Source organism: Chaetodon auriga, chromosome 6, assembly GCF_051107435.1.
Source record: "Chaetodon auriga isolate fChaAug3 chromosome 6, fChaAug3.hap1, whole genome shotgun sequence".
NCBI classification, from domain to species: Eukaryota; Metazoa; Chordata; class Actinopteri; order Chaetodontiformes; family Chaetodontidae; genus Chaetodon; species Chaetodon auriga.
In genome coordinates this window covers 22267727-22294401 of record NC_135079.1, presented here as the reverse complement: position 1 = coordinate 22294401, position 26675 = coordinate 22267727, and the positions used below count along the sequence as shown (strand labels likewise).

General features: G+C 43.0%; 1 protein-coding gene across 3 annotated transcripts in view; it reads left to right on the top strand.

Annotated features, from left to right (window-relative positions):
* Window positions 1–26675, top strand: part of gnao1a (guanine nucleotide binding protein (G protein), alpha activating activity polypeptide O, a) — a 96277-nt gene that overhangs the window by 16604 nt on the left and 52998 nt on the right. For all 3 annotated transcript variants that reach the window (XM_076734142.1, XM_076734144.1, XM_076734143.1), the window contains exon 3: window positions 3773–3914. In XM_076734142.1, the coding sequence (XP_076590257.1) occupies window positions 3773–3914 (142 nt within the window). The remainder of the gene's footprint in view (window positions 1–3772; window positions 3915–26675) is intronic.

Sequence of the window (26675 nt, the reverse complement as noted above, 5' to 3'; positions counted from 1 at the left end):
GATGCATATTATTTTCCCTCACAGTCGGACTATAAAAGGCGATTGCATTGCTGGACGAACAATCCCAACTTTCATCGCCTGATGTTAAAAACAACCACATCATCAACTTTTTTTTAACGAACTGACAAGGATATAATGAAGGACATTATAAGCATGTACTTCACTGTGGCTGTGGCTAGCTCGCCAATGGCTGGTAGAGCCTCATGGGCATGACTGAATGAAGTCAGCTGCTCATAAGGATGGCCCTCCCCACCCATAGTCTGAAGAAAAAACACAGTATCATTGTGTGTGATTAGCGCTTCACCATCTTTTTTTAATAATTGAGGCAGTTAATCCAAAGCATGGACAGTCCCAAAACCATTCGTTCTAAGCAGCTTTTGAATATGTGTGTTTTCACAGGAGACGTGACAAAATGAGACACACTCGAACCAGACAGCATGCACACTGAAAACAGACGTGCTGTTGATGGACACTACTCTCCCTCTGAGGATGTGACTTTCCAAAGTTTAACTGACTTCCACACATACTGTATCGCTTCCTGTTAGCATACACTGCTCGTCCTCACAGATGTTACAGTTGTCAAAGGGCACTTAGGTTGAGAGCCACAAATATCAATCATTTAATGGGATTATCGATTGCTTACTTACATCTGTTAGTACACTAAACACCTGTTATTTGGTTTGCGACATGGCAGCCACACAGTGATACCATGGAATAATATCGTGGTTAAATTGCCCATATGCCTGTCTCGGTGTCCATCTGTCTGGCTCGGTGTGAAACTAAACTATGTTTCAGGTCACTGTGCAGATTGTGCCAAAGCTACAGGAAATTGCACACATATACACGGAGACACACAGACACACACACACACACACCCACGCACACACACACACAGTGCTCTGTCTTTGCTGACAGAAGGGCTTGGAGAGTGGGTAATGAGAAAAGGTCCTCATGCATGAAAGCTCACATCAGCAGGTCAGCCAGCCCAACACGCACGCACGCACACACACACACACACACACACACACACACACACACACACACACACACACGAATACAAGTCCTTGATACACCTCTAATAACACTTGCTGCAACACTGATCTTAAACATTTCCTTCATTTTTCTTCTTTTTTTCAGCTGTGTTCTCTCTTTTTAGGGACTGTCCTTTCTTTCTTGCTCTGCCACTATCTTTCTCTCTTCCCAGGTTAATGAAGATAATACTATTAACTTTACAGGAAGACCGTAATGATTCTGCTGTCTTCTCCCATCAGTCCTCCCACACTGACTTCTGCTTGAACAGGTTAAAGATCATATGGATGGGTTCAGTTCCCCTCCAGGTTTAGAAAAACATCAAGAAATGCACATTTTTTTTATCTTTTTAGCACAATACCCTTGTGTTGTCATGATACCAGAGAACAGGCTGATGTATATCTTATGTCTTGTATATCATGGTAGATGTACCAGGATCTGTGGTTTCAGGAGTCCCTGATTGTGTTTTTTAGGTTCTCATTGTTTGGTGTTTCGTGTAACTGGGAAACAGGCATCACTGTCTTTCTTGGCATTTTCAGCTCAACACATTGTTCCTGCAGAGACTGCAGCATCCAATTAAGAGTTTGTCCTCGCTTCACTTTTTTGAAAGATGGAAGGAAAGAAAGACTTTCAGAAAAAGGGTCTGGTTGGCAAGTCATTAAGAGAGCAGCGAGGAAAGACTAAAAATCACACTAGCACATATAGAGCTACAAAAAAAAAAGATAATGGCATCTGTTTTCTGCTGTGATGCAGTTTATATTCATGCACGCCTATGCTTCAGCTCTGGATCTCATCTTATTAGACATATTAGCTGATGTGCACATTATACATACACATGAGAATAAAGTGCCTATTCGTCCTAGTTCCAGTGTATAGATTTGGTCTTTGGGCCTCTGTGTGAAAGTCACCGATGTAAACAGAAGCCTAGTGTATTTATATAGGACTGGCAGGCTGCCTGATTGATCTGAAACATCACACTGTCCTGGACCGTGCTGTCCTCCAGACTGCAAACACACAGACCCACACAACATAAACATGCTCACGGTCACACACACATCAGCTTGCATACAGTTGTATAATGGCCCATGTTTGTCAGATATCCAGACACACACTGCTGAGGTGTTTTGAAGACAGCAGCGTGTGTGAGAACGTTTGTTTGCCTGTGCATGTGTGGTAGGAAACAAAACTACTGAAAATGTCAGAAATGAAATCGTATTTGAAAAGAGTTGCATAAAGCTTTTTGTGGATCCAGATGGAGGTGCCCGAGATGTGACTCAAGTGATGTCACTTGCTAACCTTCCAAGTTTGAAAATGAAATAAATCTGTGTGTGTGTGTGTGAGTGTGGAGTTTCTGCTTGAGGCTAGCTCCTCGAGGCACACGTCTCTGGTTGAACTGCCGGGCACTGTGGGGAAAGAAATGAAATAATCATCAATAAAAGGGCATTTATACTGAGTCTGCAGTTTGAAGCTACACATTCAGAAATCTGAGAGTGCACATGCACATTGAGATACAGTTTCACAACTCTGCACACACATTTTGCAAATAATATTATGATAATACCCCCATAAATTTAAAGGTACGATGTGTAAGATGGACAGAATTTTAGTTTTAGACGATCAAAAGATTGTGAAGAACAGTTCTGATGTGATGTCAGAGACGTCTCTGGAGTGTGTTGCACAGAAACCTGCTGAAGTTAGCATGCTAGCCAGCTAGCTCTGGCCCAACCTGTCTCATGATACTACTTTGTACCCCCGGTTCAATGTATGTGAGCAGCGAGTTTGCCGTGTTTCTCAAGCTCTCTTAGCTTTTGTAGTTTAATAAATAAAGAAAATTAACTCACAAAATGTCAAGAAAGGAAACATTCTTGCACCTTTTGTATATCCTCTCATGGTTTGAAGGTGTTTGAGGAAGGAGCTGGGTTGGATCCTCAGGCCTGTCTGCGATGAGACCTTGTTCACTCCATTCATTTCTGTGTGGATGCTGTCTGTCTGAATTGCCTCACGGTGCTGCCCCAGCCTGTATCTGTCTGTGTGTATCAGCCAGTTGTTTTCTTGTGTCCTGTCTGTTGTTCTCGGCCGCCCATCTCTCTGTCATCTCTCCCTCTCTCTGTTTGACTTTGTCTGATTTGTCCATCTGTACAGTCTGTCCCCCTGTCAGTCTGGTGCCTGGCTAACTAACCGTCTTTGAGCCTGTCTGTGGGTGCGTCAGTGTGTTCGCTGCAGTGAAAGACAGCATGACATTTAAAACAGCAGGATGGGCTGCTGCTAGCACTGTGTGCCTAAATGTCAGCTTAGCCCACTGGTTATGGACCCTCCCCTCGCCTCCCTGCCCCCCAGTGCGCTCGCTCTTTCTTTTGTGTTTTTGTTGTAACTCTCCTTCAACCACCTGTGTTTCTCTCTAACCCCTCACCCCCATTCTTCCAAAACCTTCTCCCTCCTTTTTCTCACCTTTCTACTATATCCCAGGAGCACTTCCCCTGTATTTGGCTCTTGGTCACTTGATCTTATTTTAGTATCTTTGATTAAACTTTTTTGTAATGTCTGTACTTTTTATATCTGTAAATCCGTCCATCAATCTAACTACTGATTTATGTGGACACTTGTGCTTCTGGCTTTCCTTGTACTGATATGTGTGTGTCTGTTTAAGGAATATGTGAGGGGCTGTTGTTACTGTGTCTGTGCACAAAAGCAATGCCAAACCTACTGCCTATTGGCTAATGCGTGTGTGTTTGTGCGTGTTTAGGATCATCCACGAGGACGGTTTCTCCGGCGATGATGTCAAGCAGTACAAGCCTGTCGTTTACAGCAACACCATCCAATCCCTGGCTGCCATCGTGCGTGCCATGGACACACTGGGCCTGGAGTACGGAGACAAAGAACGGAAGGTCAGCACTCATTCTTCATTTTTCAAAAATTGCCATTAATTTTACAAAGTGTTTGACGACATACAGACACTCTGAAATGTAGCATTGACACAGCACAGACACAAGACCATCACAAATGGAAATGTCTCAAGATTGTTTACATTCTCAAAAATGTGAGCTAAATGAAGATGTCAGTCAACATGAACCACTGAGCTAATGCTCCAAATTCTGTGCTCCCAGTCCTGAGCGCGGCAGCTAGCCACTGGATGAATGCCATAAGAACTGCTTGAGTTCAGGGAGAGGGCACCGTGTGCCTTACACAGAGTTACTGTCTTTCAACCAAAGCACCAGCTCTTATATCGGACCTGATAAAGTGTCTGTGAGCAAGACACTGATCTCAACGGGCTTCAGGTCCTTGCTCCGACCTCTTGAAAAAAGCACATCTTTGTACAGAGATTGACAGAATATTACATTATGTTGACTGAGTCACTATAATTGTCCATGATGGTCCGTGCAGGAGAATACTGCAGTCACCGTGCACATTAGCTTGACCCTGTGCGCAGTGTTTGTGTAAAGTAGATGTGTGCATTATCCATGCAGTGGACTGCAGGTGGAAGGTGTTGTTAATGCCACAGCCTCATAAAGCTGCTGTTGCAGTACTTTGTTTTGGAGAGCTGATGTCCACACAGTCACAACATTACCATTTTCCACCCACACTGATAGCAAAATGTACAAACGGTTATTTATGCATCGGAGGTTCCAATGCAATATTCTTACTTATCACAAGTGGGATGAATGTCATTGCACGAAGTGATTCCAGTAACTTGCTATTGGATGTGATTATCTATCAAAGACAGTTCATTTCATTTACAAAACTATGATGAAATATGTTCATCAATGCCCTTTTTTTTCCATGACTAAGATGAGACGACCACAGGATGGCACAGATGTTATTAAACACTGTGACTTTATCAACATGCAGTGTCATTGAAGACAGAGATGAGACAAAAATGTAGTTTAGAAACGAAAAGTGTTGACCAAATATTCTAGACTTTATTTTTTCAATGCAACAGATCCATTTTTTGAGAAAATACATAAATGAATACGATGTTTAGGAGGGAGAGGGTGAACACGTGTGCATGTGTGGACTTAACGCAACGTAATGCTGATGTGAAACCGTCGCAGGCAAGTACCGCGTGAGAAACACTGATGTTTCAGTGAGATTGCAGGTTTATTTAAAGCAGCAGGAGGAGCTTCAGTCTGAAACTAGCGAGCTAACTAGCTAAAAGCCAAACACCTTACAGTCATAAGTACCAGCCTAGTATGCACCAAAAACAAGAAGATATACCGGTTTTGATGAAACTAGGTTGACTGAAATGCTCAATAAAAAAGACATTTAATTTTATTATTATGATTGTTATAGGATTAGACTAGACTAGACAAAAGAACCCAGACTCTTAGTCAACTATAAAAAAAGGATGAGGTTGACTAAATGTGATCAAAATGGATATTTGACACAGGACTAAGACAAAATAAAAGAGTATCTGACAGCATTAACACTCCTGCCAAAAAACCTTCAGCAGCAGTGTAGCAGTGTAGCATTGTGGAGGACACACAGTCGCAGTCACCATGCCAGAGGCTCACAGCAAGCACATGATCCAGGGACTGACAGATTCATGTTAATGGTTAATGCATTTGCAATGTACACAGATTTGAGTGGTTAAACTGTTTCAGCAGCAGCACAGCACATAACATGCTGTCAGCTGGAGGTGGATGAGCAGAGGTGAGATCTCCACTCATCTGTGTTTCCTCGTGTGGGTATCATCCTTAACGAGTGCTTACCATCCTTTCCAGGCTGAGACTACAGCAACACCAGCAACATAGTGGTTGTTAGCAGATGCTTTATAGAGATAGGTAGAGGCTTTGTACACGATGACAGTTTATTTCTTGTGTGTTTTGTTTTTTTGGTATTTTGAAGAGGTGAAACAGAAAAACACAAAACATATGTTTGCAATTATCTTTTATTAAGTCATATTTTGAGGTTTCTCAGTCTGAGGACCATCTTTGGCTTTGTTATTGATCCTGGGTCTTGTCTTTATTAAACTGTCTACATCTGCATTGATTTGGGGGCTAATGGGAAAGGCTGCCAACGAACTCTGTCATGCTGTGCCAAAATGCCTTCATGCCAGTCTAGTTAGCCCCGTCGAAGTCCTCTAAATCGTAATGCACTCAAGTTCAGTATATGATATGCTAATTGAGGATTATGAGTGTAATCCACAGAAGAGCATGGGTTCTATCTCAATACAGAGCAATGGTACGAGGTTAATTAGACATGTAAGGACTAATGTAGGAAGACACAGTGCTGCATTATACCAACCTTTCCTGGCCTGTGCCTCAGTTTTAGGTCCCAAAATTCTCATAATTCAGGCCATTAGAGTTATCAGGATTTAAATTACCTCTACCTTTGTACCCTTTTTTTCAATGTGGGCCATGGAGGAAGCTCCAAATGGATTACAGTGTTTCCTGTCTGGAGTTTGTAAGCTCACACAAATAGACTGCAGATTGGCTGAGGAGTCTGGAATGATGCGTTCAAATGCAATACTTATACTTGACCTCTCTAATTAAATGTATGTGTGGATGCTAGAGTGGCACAGCATCTGATCATTATTTCTGCCTATGTGTTGTGTTTATAACAATATACTGTTTTACTCCTCTGTGACCATCTCTGCATATCAAACAGCCTCACGTGGGTTGTGTGGTTCACATGCTAAGAATCTCTGGTCCAAACTGGCCTCTAACTCACCCTGCGAGTGGTCACAGGTTTGTCTTTGGTTGTTTTCTTGAATATCAGAGTAGAAGAAACTCTGGATATCTCTTTTTCTGTATGTCTCTCTCTCTCTCTCTCTCTCTCTCTCTCTCTCTCTCTCTCTCTCTCTCTCTCTCTCTCTCTCTCTCACACACACACACACACACGCACAGACACGTGTCATTGGCCTTAACCTTAGCCAAAGGCACAGTATATTTTTAATCACAATGAAAGCTATTGATACTCAGAGTAGAGGGCTGAAATAACAATACACTTATTGATTAGGATATGATCTCTGTGTATGTGTGTGCTTCTCTGTGTGTTTAATATATCTTGGTATTGCATTTCTAGCCAGAGGTGAAGGCAAGGGCCTTAGGCATGATTGATTATTGTAGCCATCCAATCATTTTGGATGAAAGACATTGTGTGTGTGTGTGTGTGTGTGTGTGTGTGTGTGTGTGTGTGTGTTGTACATCTCCATTTTAATTATTGCTTAATTCTCCACCTGATTTTAGTGTTGACACACAAGCTGCTCTGCCTTGCTTTTACTTTCAGTTGTCTTTCCCCCCAACACACACCCACACCGTCACGTCGGTTGATTTTCTTCTTCATTAGCGTGTTTTTTAAAGACACCCAACAGGTTTTTTTTTTGTTTGTTTGTTTTTTTTCACCCCCTGTTTTCACAACAGCAAGTGAGCCGTGTGTGGAGGAGGCTGCTGTTAATGACGTAGCCTATCAGAATGATCAAAACAGCATGATATCAGGACCAACTTGCAGAGCTTTTACAAAACAGCTGAATGAGTTTGCACCACAATCAGTGGATGTACAGCAGGGACGTGATGCCAGAGAGCGTCTGTATCTGCGTTTCTCTGCAGAGCGTGAGCGGTTGTCGGTGGACGGGAGGGGGAGAGCGAGGGGAGATTGTCCGCGAGTTAATTGATCGCGGACGGCGTCGTTCTCTCGGTTTGCCAAATATACGATGTGTGGGAAACGCTGTCATGTTTTTTGTGTGAGACAGAGTGAGCGAGAGCCGAGCACACACCTCCAAAAATAGAAAATCAATACGTGGCAGACGGCCACACATAAATGAATGTAAAGGAAACCCTGTTGAATGGACAGCATGAGAACGGGACGGAAGTGAAATGAGGAAAAAATGGATTTGGCTCTTTCACACATTTGGGCTGTGCATGTTTTTTTATCGGCTTTCTTACGGCTGCATAGAACATACGGACGAATGGATGGAGGAAAAGAGAGACAGGAGTAATTCAGTTAATATTTACAGTCACTCAAAATGATTCCATCCCAAATAATTCTAACACAGGTGAGGTGCCGTACACGTCCAAATGCAAGGAGGAGGTTGTTCTTTATTCTCTCAAATCATTTCTCAAACAAATTAACACATTAGGCAATATTTTTATATTCTGCTATTTCACGCTGTTTTTGGGCCAGCAGCTTGCATGGTGGGTAAGGTTAACTCATTCTGATGAGTCATTCTACTAAACTGGAGTAAAGAGGTGTTGAGTGTAATAGTCGGTGATTGCTAATGGCAGGTAATGAATGGAAATATGCTTCTAGAGCAAGCAGAAGGTGAGGGATGACAGAAGGCTGTCTGAGGAAAATTCAAGACAGTATTGAAGAATAGAGACATATTGTAGTGGATATGAAAGCCAGAAAGCATGAAGGGAAGAGAGGAGGGAAAGGAGATTATAGAAGAGAAAATGGAGAGAATGTGACAGCAGACAAGAAGCAGAGAGACAGAGACCAGACTCAGCTGTGTTTAAACTGCCCTCCACATCTGACTTCCCCTCAGAGTAACCAGAGGACTTTGAGATGTCCTACTCACGTCCATAAAGGATGATGGGTATCGCTCCAAAATGGGACACCTGTTCATACATTTAACAAATTGTAGATTTTTTACACTCGACTGTTGATAAAGCTGGAGTGAAGTGTAAAATGTTCATTTTTTAATCCTTTCTCTCTGTTTCCCCCCTTTTTCCACTAATCTTCTACCCATTTGGACTCTTTTTTTATGTCTCTCTGTAACCCCCTCTTCCTCTCTTACAATACAACATATTATCATCACAATTATTCAACTCCACCTGTCCTACCTTTTTTTTTTTTTTCTCTTTGCTCGCTCTCACCTCGTCTGATAACGCCCCCATCTGTTTCCCTGGCCCTGGCTAGTTGCTGTGGCAACCCTGTGTTTTGCCTTGCTCTCAACACATTCCGCAAGCCCATGTCCAAGGGCAGCATGACACACACACACACACACACACACACACACACACACACACACACACACACTCTCACACAATGATAGCGGGCTTGAAATAGACTGCGTTGTCACTGCCGTATGAATCTTCAAGCAGTTTTCACTCAGGTTTCACAGAAGAAGCTGCTACAGTGGAGATTTTGACTAACTTTTAGAACCTCCACTCTTGATTTTTAAAATGTATTATTCATTAAGATTTCTGAAAACTTGTTCTTAAAATTTGGTCAGATTCTGAGTGACTTTCCTTTATTACTAATTGACTGTTTGCTCCCCTGAATTGCCGGTTTTCTAGCCATCCATAAGTGGCAGCCGGCCTGTCAGCTTTTGGATTTGTCTGCATGTTTAAATTGTGTGCACGAGGCTGTAGTAAGAGTGATGCTCTGCGTGTGAAGAGTTTGGATGGTGTTTTCTTTTTTTGTGGACTTGACCAGTGTGCTCTAACGTAAACCACAAGCATTAGCATGTCTGGCTAACAAGCCTACAGAGGAAGCTATCCCAGCATTACTTCCAAGGTCGGGGGCATTTCATACTGCATTATTTTGAGGAGTTACAAGTAAGGCGTGGCAGTAAAACGAGCTTGCTGTGGGACTGTGATAGGATTTATAACAATAATAAACATTTTTTTTACTCAGTATGTGTACATCTACCAGCCTACCACAGCCAGTCACTGTGTGTCGCTGTCTGCTGAGCTCCCCACACATACATACACACACACACACACACACACACACACACACACACACACACACACACACACACACACACACAGTGGACAGCAGTGTAACTTCAGTGCACTGGAGTCAATGAGGACAATGCTCATTATCCATATGTGCAACAAAAGGGAGACAGTATGGTCAGTTTATCAAACACCTGCTGAACAGGCAGAGCACTAAGTTGCACAAAGTGGAGGAAATTGACCAAAAATAGTAACACAACGTCAATATTACAGAAGTGGTTTAGATATCTCAAGACGGTCCACAAAATCTACCGTCCACACCATTATTTTGATAAGTTTCAAGGCAAGCTAACTTGTTTCTTTGAGGCAGATGAAGCATGTTAGCACAGTTAAATGTTTCCTTATTCTCCAGGCTTCAGTCATTGTCAGGATACTCTCTAGACTGACATCGTTGTCAAATTATACGTCCAGATATATATCAAAATTGATCAATATGGAAAAATTGTTGCAACCTTATTTTCGGCTATATAGCCCAGTGCTAGTCACAAGTTATGTTACAAAGAGCCCTGTTCACAGCACATCTGCTGTTCTCACTGTACTCCAGTGAACTGTGAAGGCTGTTGCACTTCATCTTTAGTACAGACTCCTCTGAATAGCATCATTGGATGTTAAGAGCGAGCCTAAAGCAATAGCGGCGATTTCTTTTTGTTTGCGTGTGCCAGTGTGTATGTTACTGATGCATTGGCCTCAGGATCCATCCTCTATACAGTAATGGCTTCAATGCATCCACACAATTCTTTGGGTGAAAATTCTCCAGCGTTACATTGTGTGTGTGCATGCATGCTCAACCTTATGTGTTCAATGTCGGTAGGCCTGTTCATTGAAACGAATAAAGGCGGAGGCTGAATGGTGCCACGGGTAGACAAACACCCACACGTCCTGTATGTATAGCAGAAGCTGGAGACGGAGATCCACTCTAGCTTATTGTAGCTTCAATAAATACATTTCCTCCTCCAAGCATCGTTTAGTCAATGTCATTTTCCAGCTAAGGCAGAAAATATTCAACAGTATTACATTTAGACTGATCCACAGCCCTCACATCTCTCCTCTCATCAGTCAAGTTAGTCACTGTGCCACCTTAAATTTTAAGATAGAAGGACTGATGAAGAGAGAGAAATGAAAGTTGCAGCTGCTGTTTGAGTGCAGCGCGCACATGCACAACAACTGACCCCAGAAAAACACTGTGTCTCGATGGACTCTAGAAAGGAGAGAGGGGAAGTAGATGGGAGGGAGGGAGGAAGGGAGAGAGGGAGGGAGGGAGGGAGAGAGAGAGAGAGAGAGAGAGAGAGAGAGAGAGAGAGAGAGAGAGAGAGAGAGAGAGAGAGAGAGAGAGAGAGAGAATAGGTTGCTGCGTGTTGTTGTGGAAACCAGCTAGTTATCCTCAAGGGTTATTTTGTGTGTGTGTGTGTGTGTGCGTGTGCGTGTGCGTGCGCGTGCGCGTGCGTGCGTGCGTATGCATATGCGTGTGTGTGTCTGACAACGCCCCTCTGATGATCATGATCCCTCTGCTCGTTAAAGAATAAAACAAGCTGCACATGTGCAGGTGGAGATGAAACAATCCAAAACATACAGAGCATCTCCAGCTGATCCCTTCGCTTCTGCTGAAGTTGAACGGTAGCTCTCATATGTCCTTGGATATCTAGAGATTCTACAATTGGAATCCCTTTATTTTTGGATCAGTGTGGGGTCGGTTTGGCCAACACTGCATGATGTAGTGTTACATTTGTGATCATGGATTTAATGGATCCTGCTTGAGTTTGCCATTTAAGCACCGAAGTGATGGAAACAGATTATTTCTCAGCAACTTGTATCATTTTTGTTAAATTATCCAGGAGCCTGGTGGCCTGTGACACTGTTGACAGAAAAAGTAAAAAATGAAAATGCGGTGGTATAAATAGCACTCCTCCTAATTTACTGCTGTGTCGTGGACTGACCCAAAAAATGCATCTGACCCATTTGTGCGTACACTAAAACCCAGTTTGAGAAACGCTTATCAATGAGACGGATAATACCAGTTTTGTGTTGTACTGACTTCAACCTTTAATAGCTGATACAAGCGATTAGATCAGCCCCAGCTGTGTGAGGATGAGTTATTTATGAAAACACTGATGCTGCTGCATGTGACTTCTTGTCTCAGCACGGCTTTGTAATCACAACAGAGCACGACTGTTCTGCACTACATCGGGCCTTCACGTGTGTCCGCAGTTCAGCGTGCAAGTGTGTGCGCGCCCAAACCTGTGACACACACATGAGGTTATTGATCACAATATGAAGCTTTGAATCGGCGTGTGTGTGTGTGTGTGTGTGTGTGTGTGTGTGTGTCGTTATAGATTCCTTCCCACCAGGTTAAGAAGGTCATTGTATGGACAGAGCCTCCGCTGCACACACTCACTTTCAGACGTTTGAAGTTCCCGTGCGTTCCTGTGTGTCGTCGAGAGAGTGTGTGTGTTTGAAGTGTGTGTCAGCCTGCCACCTTCCTGCAGTGCTGAGCTCCCTTTGATTTCTGTCCCCTCCCTCTCTCCTCCCTCCCCTCCTTCTCTTTTGTTATTTTCAGCGTCCTCGCTTTGTCTCTCCCCTTTTTGCGCCCTCTCTTCTTTTTTCCTCTCTTCTCCTTTTCCTCATTTTCTTTCCTCCCTGCCTGTCTCCCCTCATCACTTCCGTCCTCATATCATCGTTTCACCTTTTCCCTCCCTTGCCCGCCCTCATCTTCTCGACCCCCCCCCCCTCCTTTTTCCCATTACTTTTATCTCCTCTCATCTTTCCTCCCCTCTCTTCGCCTTCTCTCGTGTAATCCCGTCACAGGAGTTTTCTCTCTTATTTACCTGTATGACCGCTCATCAGTCCATTCCGTTCTTCCAGGCAAAGCCAATAGATCAATAAGCTAAGCTCTGCATAAGGCACCTGATTGGCTAGTTCGCTCACTTCATCAGGATACTCGATCTTTAATCCCACCCCCTAGTGATGAGAGGTCATTAGTGTGTGGGTAACTGCAGCTGCCTAATTAACACACACACGCACACACACGCACACACACACTGTGAGGATTTTAGGCCAGCTGTGTGTGGATGTGTGTGATGTGTGTTTGAGTGCATGCAGGGAGAGAGAGACGGAGATAAATATAGTAAAGCAGAGAGAGGGAGAACAGTGAGGAAGAGTCTGCCTCATGGAAGTGAGATTGTCACAGCACAGAAATGAACCGTATCCTAGCAACAGAAAGGACCACGATCCCGTACCTGAGATTTGGAGAGTGTGTGTGTCTTTTTGTGTGTGTTATAGGTTAAAATTCTGACATATTGCAGTGCATCTTCTATTATTTATGCTGTGGACGCACAGTTGACACACAGTTTTTCAGTGTTCAGAGGAAGAGATCTCTTATTCAAATATGCACAGTTTCACTTGGATGTTGGACGCTGCCCAGAGCAGTGACAGCATTCCACCGTTGGCCGCTCTGAAGCATCATGGCTTGCCTCAGTAGCTTGTTTCTCCGTCACCCTGTGGTTTGAGTCTGAGGTCCAGCTGGGACCTTCCTGTGTGCAGTTGGCATGTTCCGCTCTCCTTCAGTCCAAACACACGCAGGTTTGGTCAAGTGGCCGCTCTTAAATTGCCTGTAGGTGTGAACATGAGTATGAATATGTCTGTCTGTGTGTGCCAGCCTCTGTGTGATAGACTAGCAACCAGTGCACGCTGGGATAGATTCCAGCGTCCTGCGACCTTGAACAGGCTAAGAGGTTTAGAAATGGATGGATGCCTGACATCTCAGCCAGACTTAGAGAGGAGAAAACAAGCATTGTACATTTCCCAAAATGTTAGGCCAGGGGGCCTGTGGATCACTTCATTTTGGACCCACTGCTAGGACAGCAGGTACTGGATAGACTGCCGTTAAATTTTGTATAGATATTCATAGAACCCTAATGACTGTGGTGATGCCCCAACTTCTCCGTAGTGCCACAGTGAGCTTGATATTTTTGTCTTAACAGAAATGTATGTATGGATGTAATGCCATTCAGTTTGGTACAGCCATCCATGTTCCCCTCAGGAAGAGTTCTGATGCCTTTGTTGAGCCCCTTTAACTTTGTTAAAACAATGTCTCCAACAAATTTGAATCATTGATTCCCTCTTGTAAATTTGGCAAATGTAATACATTAAGTTATTTCTTTCTGTGTATACAAATATTGTGTCAGGTGTGTTGCAGTACCAGCTCTGTGACTGGATAAATTATATGTCTTGTTAACAGCAGCACAGATCAGTGCAACGCACATACGGTTATTTCTTACTGTGTATCAATCAGTTCCCACCCGTTTTGCTTTCATTTCAAACAGTTCTGTTGAATAATGCATCTTTGGGTGCTTTCATAGCACAGAATAGGCATAGACTCAGGAATTAGAGGCGTGTATCCTTCAGTCTTCTTTGTTGCTCACTATCTAATTTTGAACAATAACATTATTATATGCTAAAAAAAAACAAATATCTGTATCAATGTTACCTTGTGTATGGATGCCAGCACGTCGTACAGATTGTGTGTACACCTCCCAAAGATCCGAACTCAACGCCAGCCAGGCTATCTCCAGATGTGGTCAGTCAGATCCGATCACAGTCTGATCTCAATGCATTTGCACCTCGTATTAACATGTTTTTTGCCTTATATGGATAACGTGTTCGGATACAGATCGCATTTTAATACCAGTTATAAATGGGATCTTAGATTTGTTGTTTGATCAGCAGCCAAAATCCCTGAGATTTTCGGTTTTAATGTTATATGTTATACAAGAAAGCATCAAATATGCATGTTTGAGAGATTGTGATAGGTGAATTTTTGGCATTTTTGCTTAAAAAATTGGCTATTTGGTTAATCCACGTGTCAGCTCTACACACTATATATTCACGCACAAATATATAGTACTACTACTACTTATAATAATAATAATAATAATAATAATAATGTATATAAGAGACACTCTCACAGAATTTGTCACGAGGCAATCAGGTGTTATGTGAGACAAATGGAGTGATGAATAGAAACATTAGACACTGACTGACTGTGTAAGACAGACCGATGCTTGTTATTTTTGCTATCATTAGCCATGAAGGGGAAAATTAGTTCTGAGAACAAACAAATGATGTGTGTGTGAGTCTTAATGTGCGCATGATTGCGACCCACTCCGCAACACCCTCTCATTCCATTGCCCTCTTGTCTTGGACTGTGTGTGTGTGTGTCTGTGAGCCAGCAGTGGCTGTTAGATAGAATAAAGCCTGCAAAACACGTCAGAGTGTATAACATCAGAAAGGCTCAGAGAAGGGCCTGTAGGGGAGGCAACACACACATACACACACTAGCTCTGTACCAGAGCTCCATAAAATGCCCCACAGCTCTCTAAAACCACAGACACGCACGTTCATGCACACACACGCACACACACACACACACACTTAATACACAGCCGCTAACCTCCTCACTGTGTGCCAGACTGGTACTGCCAGCATCATTTGACAGGCACATGGACCTGTCTCACCATGCCAAGCCACAACACTGCGCCACTAAGAACAGGACCATGATGCCTTGCTCCTGTCACCCCCAGTTACCAGGGCCGCCAATCATCAGTGCCGGTTTGCTAAGCACTGCCTTCAAAGAAAGGCCTCATACTCCCAAAAATCAAACACACCCTGCAAATGCCAGTTGCCTGGCACATAAACATACACGGATTTAGTGACTTTATGGGATGACTGAAAACCTTGTATGTCTATAAGCTGACTTCTAAGGGATTAGAGGGGAATTTTAGTTAGCAAGAACAGCTAAGATTGAGGATATCACTTATGTCTACAAAAAGGTAAAGGGCAAAGGAAAAAATGACTGCCAGGTGTCATGTGATTCAAGCATTTTTAAGCCGTGATACCATTCCTGCGGTGTGTTTCTGTAAAGAATGGTGTGGAATGTGAGATAAACAAGTGTCGAAATGAATCTATTTTTGTGTGAGGCTGCTGCTCCTCTGCAAGATCCCTTCAGCAGAACACAATAGCACAGTTCAGAGGGTTTTTTTCATGATGAAATAAATGGTTTTATGTCAGCAAGTCACCTTGATAGACTTGTGATCAGTCACTCATGAAGGCAAGTGGCATTTGTGTGCGTGTATGTGTGAGTGTGTGCGCCCATGCGCGCCTGTGTGTGTGTGTGTGTCCAGGAGTAGACTTTTCTCAGAGGCTGTGTGGAAGTTACCTCGGGGATTGGGTTCTCAGCTGCTGAGAGAGACAGAACACGGTTCAGGCTCCCTCGAGAGAGAGGAAGAGAGATGAAATGTTCTCCCTCAGTTGTAAGGCATTATTGTTAAGGTGATGGAGGGAGGGAGCATTGGTTGTTACGCGCCTGTGTGTCTGTGTGTGTACAGAGTGGATGAGGTTGATAACACACCCTGCGTTAATGTCATCGCATTTCCGTGCCTCTGCAAAACAGCCAAATGTCACCAAAAGCTGTGTCAGTTCAGAACAGAGATACAATATCCCACTGTTCTGAGTGCAGTGTGCTGTTTGCAAACACACACAGACGCACAATCAATGGGATGATTTACACCATGAGATCTGTCAGCGGGAAGAGATTTTGTGTTACTGTTTACACAAAGGTGTCTATCCCTTAACTGACTCTGGTTGTATTGCACCATTGTGGGCAGTGTTGCAAAATAACACGCAGGCCCACATATAATAGGATTGGGTTTCTGAGATTTTTGTAGCACCTGGATTTGTTACTGGATTATCTGAAAACAGACAATCCTATGTGGTTACTTTATGACTGCTCACACCAAATGTGATTGTAGTTGTGATGGGTGCTAACAAGTCTGTGTTTTTCCTTCCATCCTTAGCTTATGTGGTTGTATAAATCTCATTTTTGAAGGTTTTCTGTTATGTGTTGCCTTATATAACTAACTACTCAGGATGCAGCCTGTTAACAGTGATTGAAGTCATTTATACCCAGAGTGTTCTTTTAGCTTTAACTAAACTGAACTAAACCCGTTATGACAAAGTGAACTGTGGGGAATATACAGCTGTAGATGGCTGTAGTGTTGGCATGTCATGCGGTTTAGACTTTTGTATACCGACATTCTTTTACGTTGTTGTGCTCGAATTCTTCTCTGTTCTGTGTTCAGTCGTGTCAGCCAACTGCTGGTGCAGCTAATTAGGCCAGGCTAAAAATAGATACCTGCCTATAAGATTAATATATCATCTCTGTCATACAGGACCTCAGATGTATGAAGCTCCTGTTGTTATCTGGCTGGTCAGTATTTTCCAAAGTGGTTTTCAGAGCCTGGTCAAGTGGACCAGAGTACATTTATATCAAATGAAAAATCTATTTTTACATCATGTAAAATTGTTTTTTGTGAGCTTTAGTGAGTGTGGCATTAACATTTGTTACCTGCTTGGAGCAAAATGAATCAAAACATACTTGTCTTCAACACTATAAAATGATATTATTGGTTAGAATAATAAGCCATGAAATAACCAAGATAATAATGTGAGAAAATCTGGTATTTCTTACATTTATTGTCACAGAGAGTTAAGTTTTGACTTGGTGAGGTAGCTAACGAAGTGGCAGAGTATCCTGTCATTGTGACTTTACCATGTACTGGAGTGTACTTTACTGGTATCCCTTAAATAGCACTGTCCTGTTGAAAATGTAGTTGGCCTGTTAATTATCCTTGTCTCAAAATAGACAGTAATGTAATTCAAGTATGGCTCTGTACTCTGTGCTCTGCTAGAAATCTGTAGTATGAACCATTTTCTGAACTGGGCTGAGGGACGGCTCAGTCTGCCCTGCCTGGTAATTAAGCCTGGCTAAAAATAGACACCAGGGTATATGATTAACATTTAAGGATGAGCTGATCCCATCGTCATTATTGGCATGGTCCAATACACAATGGACAGGACCTCAAGGTGAAAGCCAAAGATTCAAAGTTCCCTTATGCACAGTAAGTAGTGATGTAGTCACATGTTGTGTGATCTGCTTTATTGACGATAATGCTAATAGGCTGATGTTTAGCAGGTGGTATTTACCAGGGTCACCATCTTTATTTAGTGTGTGAGCATGCTAACATTTGCACAAAGAACCGCTGAGGCTAATGGGATTGAGATTAGTTTTGCAAGTATTTGGTCTTAAATCAAAGCACTGGACAAATGAAAACTTTGACCTGATGATTGCAAGTTAGGAGATCAACTAACGTACAGTTAGATTCCAATTCATCCAGGGGAGGAGATGAATGTCTGTACCAGATTTCATGGCAATCCATCCAATTCCAATTCAACCTCAGAGACCTGAGGAAATAAGAGTTTGTGTAATGGATTTGGACCTTGGCTGTATGGACTTCCTCTTTTTTTTATCTCCCAATTATTCTTAAAAATAATAAACTTCTGAGCAGATGTTTATTAAGTCCAAAATGTTTTCTCCCCCTCCCCTTTCCTTTTCTCTCTCTCCCCCATCTTTGCACTGTGGAAGCACACATGGTCATCAGCCTGTCCATCATGATTATGTGCTTGAGAATCAACTGCAAATATTAAGGCAGACAGTGATTACGTTGTTGCTCTCACCAAGCATTAGCCCAGTTAGCCAACCGTCACACACGCTGAGGCTAAATCTTTAAACCTCCGCCTCACTGACAAAGCACACCTGTAATTACAAACCAACAAGCTACTGACTTACAGCATTAAATCAGAGCTGACTCTCCCCTTCGCCTTGACAGGAGAGAGAGAGAGGTGGTCGTACCTGATGATACAGGGAACAATTTCTGCTTGTATCTTTGTTTTTCTTTTGTTTTTTTCTCCCCTTTTTTCTTCCTCCCTTTCCTTTTTATTCTGTTTTGTCCTAGTTTTCCTGCTCGGTGATGTACGCATGCCCCTGCACACACATGCTGTATACACATCCAGTACATACACAGAGAGGGCAATGAAAGTGTGTGTGTGTGTGTGTGTGTGTGTGTGTGTGTGTGTGTGTGTGTGTGTGTGTGTGTGTGTGTGTGTGTGTGTGTGTTTGCGCCTGCTGCGCCTTGTAGATGTAAATTATGAAGGACATTTGAATCTATATTTGATGACTGCCTCTTATTAAGAAACCAGGCATTTGGCAGAGCCCAATGTCTGCCACGGCTGTGTGTGTGTGTGTGTGTGTGTGTGTGTGTGTGTGTGCTTTCCTGCGTGCCATTTTATGTTCATGTGAGTGCGTGCATGCATGTGTCTTTTTATAGTGTAAAAAGTTGCTGCTATGGAATTTCTCACCATTGTTGCTGTGTGTCTGTGTAGTTTTGTGTGAGAACAGCATGGAGAGGCAAGTCTCCATGCTGTTCTCACATGGAGCTCCTTTCAGTATCGAAGAACTTGGCTGTAGACTTCTTCAATAAGGTTTTGGTGCACTGTTTTTCCCAGCCAACATTTCGTTACAAGCATGAATTCAAGTTTGTATGAAGATATTAAAGAAACATTGCCGGAGACTGACTGTAGGTGATGGCTTGGAGAATATACAGTTTAAGTGACTCGACACATCTGCAGGAGTAGATAGGTTGAGTACAACTTGTTCACTCAAGCACCAATCAAAATGCTTGGCGTAGGACCTGTTTCAGAGGGGGCCCTGCCTAAAAGAAGACAGTGAATTTTGTGAGGCTGGGGCCCTTCTGTCTAAGTTGTTGCAAGTCAGAAGTGATCTTTTGGTGGCCTTCCTGACCTTATCGATCTTTTAAGCCCCGGGCTGTTCTCTTTTTTTGTTGCCTACCTCTTGTTGATTGTGCTTGGCAATAGCCATCGAAGTTGGAGCAGAGGTGGATGATGTGGCAGGGACCAGGGATGAGCAGGAGGAACATCCATTCACTGGTTATCAACAAGCTGACACTGAGTGTGTGGTGCGTTTGTGTGTATATTAGTAGTTTGATTCTAGAGCTGATGGAGGCCATTTACTCTGAAATGGTGAAGACGGGGCCAGAACAGACTAATTTTATAATTGGCCTTTGATTGGAATCCTGTTGAGTGGTGTTCCATTTGACATCTGCTGGCCTGGAGTTCAGAAGTCTTCAAAGCACAACAATTGACAATTGATTGTGTGCAGAAATGCATGTGTGACAAAAATCAGAAATGGATGTTACACATCCAGTTTTTGCAAAATGTGCCTCTGCATGCAAAGCAGCAATTGAACTGAGTCTTGATCACGATGGGTGAACACGTTAAATAGTGAAGCTGTCACAGTCCAGCAGATGGCGGTAATGCAAACTGCCACCTGCCACAAGACTCAGCAGAAGAAGACGACGGTAGCAACTGTCACTGGTCATCAACACACTTTTCCTGACTACATGCATTTCTTGTCAACACATTTGGCCCAATGAATGAACCTACTGTGAGCGATGCCCGAAAAACAGCAGACATTAAGCTCCTTTGGTCTTCTGCCTCCTACAAAGACGCATCAAACCAAACTTGGTGAGATGTGCCATGGCTTAAAGTTGATGATGAGCACACTGAAATGTGGTGCAAGACATGTCGTACGCATCTCCACCTATCCACATATTTGATACACACGATAAGAGTGAGGAGCACACAAATGTGGCACAAGCTGTTGCTAACAGACAAGCTAGCCGGGATGAAAAGTCCAGTCGCCCACTTGCTAAATGATGAAACAAGTTGAAAGAAGAACAACAGCAAGCTCTGAGTAATGTTTGTCTCCTGGCATTTCACAAGGCTTAACACACACATTCTGTCTTCCTATACTGAGGATTTTAGTTTATTGAAGCAGCTTGGAGCGAGTGTTGGAGGTGCATACTGACATGAAGGAGGAGCACAGATAATACAGAACACTGCACAAACCATCAGTGGAAACGTAAGAGCAAGGTTGCATTGCAGTGAATCTTGTGGTCTGTCTCAGAGGACATCACAAAAACCAACTTCGTAACTTGACAGAGAATGAATGTGTTTAAAACAAGCAGGAAAACGTCTGGCAGCGTCCTCTGAATGTGACTTGGTCCAAACAGTAAATACGAGCGATCCAGATTGTTACTCCAACATCAACAGGGTGGTTCAATTTTCCCTTCCACTGCCTTTGAGCATTGCAGCGTGTGAGAGGGCATTCTCACTGCTCAACGTCATAAAAACCAAGAACAGATCTCATCTGTCACAGACCCCTGCCAGGTGCTGATTGTAAATATTGTAAAGTAAAATCTCATCTCTGCATCGTAAGGTACATTATAACTCAGCTAAGTTTGTACTTTCACATAGTTGGTGCAGCTGGATCAGGTCACAGTGACAAAGTCAGTATCTTAAGTGAGTTCAGTACAGGATTTGGACCCAATGTGTCAAAAATTGTAATAATATAAAGTAAATTATAGAACCGCTGCTACTCATCTGTAGAGTGCAGTGAAAAAAGGCTGGAAAAAAAACTGTTTGAAATGAAAGCAAAGCAGAGAGCAAGATAGCAACGCATCGGCACTGTGGCTTAGTGGGAAGAGAAGTTTTATAATTCAAAACATCTCTTAAAATGACTTCTTCTTTTTTTTTCAGCATTCACACTTTAATTTCTGGATCAAAGCTTATCCAAAATATAAAAAGAAAAAGCAAACACACACACACAAACACTGCCTGAAATACCCGTCTCCTCAGATGAGTTAAATTACTTGTATCAGGAAGGAATATCCAATCATCACAGCAGCTATTCATGACATGAATGAAAGTGATTCAGCTGTACAAAAACATCATCATCTGTGGATGAAATCCTCTCTCATCTCTTCATCGTATGAGTTCTGAATTACGAGGTTGATGGTTTAGCCCGTACTGTCAGTGCTCTGTTAAAGCTGAACGGGTCATTCCAAATCAGAGGGATGCGCCTGTGATCGACATGTTTTCAGACATGAGTGATGATTAAACCTTTTCTCTGTATGCAGGCTTTGAATCTCAACCTATGACCTATGAACGGTGTGTGTGTTGATCTGCATGTGTGTGTGTGGCGGGGGGCTGGGGGGGGGGACTACTGACTCAGTTGTTTTCATCAAGGCACTGTCTACCCTGATCTATGGCTGCACACGCACAAACAGTCAGAGATGGCACAGTCCACGTACACAAGGACAGGCACATATCAGTATATGACATGCAATGATGATGATGTATTGCTTCACTCTTACACACCCCGCTAGCCACATTCACACACAGTTTACCTGGCACCGACACACGGACACACAGTCAGCACGTTGGTGCCGATTGTTGAAGGACACGTTTCTGCTCCTACATGGTAGAAGGCAGACAGATGGAGCCTACAGCCGAGAGAAAAGCAGTCAGAGAAAGAGAGCAAAAGATGGAGGAAGGCTGAGATAAAGACTGAAGATAAACCGACCAAATATGACCAAAATTAATACAGCATGCACCTGCAAAAGTGGGGAGCCAGGAGAGATATTTTCCATTCAGGACTGTCTCACATCAACAAGTTCTAGTCTTTGGAGGTTTTACTGACTCAGGCAGGTGTAGGGAAAGAAAGTGGGCTGGGTGACATGCAGTGAATGCATGCTGTGTGATGGGAATGACTGCCTTTTCTTGCTGTCATTTAGAATACAAAGCTCTCACATGTTGATGAAGTGACAGGCACAGCTGAGTATCGTGGCCATCGGAATGTGAACAGATGTGATATTTCTGTCTAATATGAACCATGTAAATGGAAAATGAGAGGGCTAAGAACAGGTCCGGAGGTTCAGCCTCGGTCGGCTTCATACTCGATAATCTTGAATGATTAAACGTGCTCTCATTTAGGAGTAAAACCCATTTCACAGCCAAAGATGCTCAGTCACCGATTAAGATTGCAGTTCCAATGATTAGTGGTGCCAAAGCCAGCACAAAGGTCAAAGAGGGCTGAAATTGATCACGTTTAAGGCCTGGTGAGTGGAAGATCACTACATACTGTAGATGCATTAGATAATGTTTCGTGAAGACTGAAAATGAGGGTTTTTGCTCTGGAAATCAGTTGCTCAGCAAAATTTCTTGGAAGGAAAAGGCAGTTTGTTGATGCAGTGAATTCAGGAAGGGTTGGGTCAAGCAGGGTGAGGCACAACAGCATCTTTAGATCAGACTGAGAGGAATCCAGCATTAATAGAGCAAACAGCAAACACCTGTGCAGAAGCCCTGCCATAAATATGAACTTTGTGCAGCTTCAGCTTCTCTTGAGAAAAGTCAGCCCCTGTGTGACACAGGTTTAGAGGAAATGACGACCAAATCCAATTGATAAAAGAAATGTTATGCTACTTTTATCACCGTTCCTGCAGGGTAGAGCTGCTGTCACTCTGAATGCGGCATTGATGCAGATGTGGAGACTCGCGTTTTGATCCTCATTCCACCCAATAGTGTCCGTGCACGCATAATCCCTGTGAAATGACTTGTGACGCTAATTTGTACCTGTGCATGTGTGCGTGTGTGTGTGTGTGAGTGTGTCTTTGGATGTGGATGGGGGTGTTTGCACACTGCTCTGGCATTTAGAGGCTAATCAATGCCCTGCTGACTACCGCTGCTAATTGAAGGTTAGCAGATACCATCAGCATGAGTCTCTCTCTCTCTCTCTCTCTCTCTCTCTCTCTCTCTCTCTCTCTCTCTCTCTCTCTCTCTCTCTCTCTCTCTCTCTCTCTCTGCCCTTCTCTCTTCCTGTCTTTGGTCAATAGAGTTGTATTTTTGTCCACCTCAAGAGCAGTATTATTTAACTCTTGGCACACACACACACACACACACAGTGCTAAAGACACACACTGACACACCAGCTCGCTGTTCGAGACGCACTTCCCGAGCTTTGGTCTGTAAGTATGCCTTATCTCAGGGGTGTCAAACTCAAATACACAGTGGGCCAAAATTAAAAAAACTGAAATGACCTTATTGCGCATATTGAACCTGGAACTAACAGCCTATAAGTTACTGCCTATAAAACAACAGTAATCATTAAATAAATGAAAAATCAGTTGCATTCATTTCTCACGGCTTTATCTGCAGCTTTCCATAGTTATCTCAAATGAAAACATTTTCCGACAGGCCAACAACAGCCAAAAAATCATTTTCTTCAAACAAAAACCAAAAATGCCCAAAGAGAGCAAAAAGTCAACATATATCAGACCTGAATGTGCTGCTCTCTGATGCCAGATACTTGAACCTGGAACTAACACAGTGTAGGAGACTGTTTTTATCTGTAAACAACAACATTAAACATTGAATACAAGAAAAATCAGTTGCATTCATTTCTTCTGGCTCTTTATGCAGCTTTTCCAGACTAATTTACCTGTCACAGTGCTTCGTTTCATAGTGTCTTCTTACGTTATATTCTTTCATGACAGCCACACTGTCCCCACACAGAAGACAAAGCTTTGTCCTTCATATCCGCGAACACATACTCTGCCTCCCACCTGCCTTGAGAACCCCTGTTTTCAAAGTCCACCGTCCGTTTAGCCATTTTTTGGGGAGAGGGTGGCTGAAAGTTGACCACAGGTAACGAGCTCCATCAGGCTGCTGATGAACGAGTGGGGCAGGGGCTCGTGCTCGCGGGCCTTTGATTGACGTGCCAACGCACTGGCAGTGCATTGTGGACTTGTAGTGCTGTTGGTGCGTGCAATATACCAGCAGGCCAGCTCTAATAATAATTAGATATTATCATGCGGGCCCAAGATAATTCCATCCAAAACCGGCCCGCGGGCCTTGAGTTTGACACATGTGCCGTATCTGCACGCACACGCACTCACCATCCTCAATTGCTAACATTCCGCTCTTGATTGCACTATCCCTCGCAGATGATATGAATGCAGCGTTGTTGCCTTATTATCTGTTAATACGTGTAAATTTCCATTAGCTGAAATTCCCTCTGGGGTTTGGTAGACAGCAGCATGATGCACAACATGAGAGTGATGCAACTAAAGGCTTTCTTGGCCCAATCTCACACACCACTGATTAATGCTAACAACTGGTGGCACAACTTCAGTTGCCACAGGGGGATTCGTTTTATTTTTGATAACCATCACGAAACTGCTGAGCGCATAATCCGAAAAACTACAGTCTTAAAAAGCATTTATTCCTCTTCATGAGTGTTGCTTCAAGATTTGAAGTAATGTTTGTATTCACAACACTCTTTCTATTTTTCTAAATGTATTCGTGGAATCCAAACCACAACTTTCCAATGTTATGCATGTGTGTGTGTATGTATGTGTGTGTTAAATGAGTCCGGGAAGATGCTGAACAAATAGTGCAGTTGTGTGGAGTCAGCTGCAGTCAGCAGTGAGGACAGTGTCATGTCAACTCGGTACAGTGTGTGTGCGCTTCGCGTGTTCTCCATGTAGCTGCAAGAGACGGGAGCGCTCTAGGTGATTAATTCTGATGTCTGCTGTTGCCATGGTAACAAGGACACCTGAGAGGGAGAGGAGGAGAAGACAGAAGGGAAAATGAAGATGACCCGTGTTGATGTGGAGAAACATGAAGAAGAGGAGAGGAAGGTCAAGGGATAGTGAGACAGATGAGGGCCGAAATTCAGACGACGCCGTGAGAGGGAAGAGGGCGAGGAGGCCCGCCCTCCATTTTGAGGAGCCCACTTCCTCCCCATCTTTGTCTTCTCTTCAGTCCTCCCTCTCACTCTTTCTCCCTGCCCCCTCTAATTCATCTTTCTTCAATTATTAACTTCATAAAAAGCTGCATCTGTCTGTTCATAAATAATTGAGCCATAAATGGGGGGTCCCCTGTGTGTGTGGGGCTGCACATATGAGATGGAAAAGAAAACATCCATCCATCCCTCTTCTCCGTCCGGTTGTCTTCCTCTCTCTCCTCCCGCCTGCATTCTTTTCTTCTCTCAAACATTCTCCCAGTCCTTCATTGTCTTTGCTTCATCCATCCCTCCATCCCTCCATCCCTCCATGCATCTGTCTACTGTTTTTCATCCAGCTGCTTCGTCTCCATTCGTCCTTTGCTAAACTAACTTTTGCCTCTTTCAAGCAGTGATTCAAGAATAAAAGAACATTTTTTAACATCTTTTTATGGGCATTTTCTCTTAGGCAATAATGCATAAATACATGTCATATATTATTATATCATATATATATCATAGTATTATTCTGTCATCATTCCCACATTGTCCTGTTCAGGATCACACAGACTTAAAGTAATAATAATAATAATAATAATAATAAGGTGCTACATCCAGATTAATACAGTCGGGCGTCATGAGAGGAAGGTGCTATCAGACATATCCAAATACATTCTGTTCCAGTTGACCAGTTTGTATGTACAGCAGTTACAGCTTATTCATTTACAGGAAATGAAAGGTCCTCAACATAGCTTCTAAACAAAGACCACGTTTTTATCAAAGTTTGATCCACACGCGGCATATTCGATCGTTTGATTTTCTAATTTTAGCCCAACAACACCTCCTGGTAAATAATGAAAGACAGCTGGTATTGTCAGATTATCTCAGTTCTGCTTTGAAACATGTCATATCATCGTTTGGAGATTTCCACCTTAAATGCTCTGGACTGAGACCTCCAGGATTCAGAACTGTAAGACCCTCTGACCATCCTGTCAGTCTGTGAAGGTGCCTGTCAGCCTCATCACATGCTGTCAGTCACATGACTAAACAGTGTCAGGCGTTACCAGCACTTTGTCATTATTACTGTGAGTTCACTGGCCACTATGTAGCTGTTTGAATGCCATGAATACATTAATTAAGAAGGTGATAGGTTTGTGATCATGCTTGGTATAATCAATTCTTGTATAATACTGTGTAGATCACTAATAGAGAGCTTTATCTGAATTGATGAAGACGTATAATTTTTTGAGAAAAATCAGAAAAATCACAGTTGGATATTTTCCTCAAGTCGTTCAGCCCTTCCTGAGCGTGGCATGCTCAGTTTAGAATATCATTGTCAGTATACAGTGTATGTGTGCACAGAGGATTTAAGCTGTGCTCAGATAAAACCTGAGAGCCTCTGTGTTTCCAAACAATCTGATGGAGGAGATGAATTC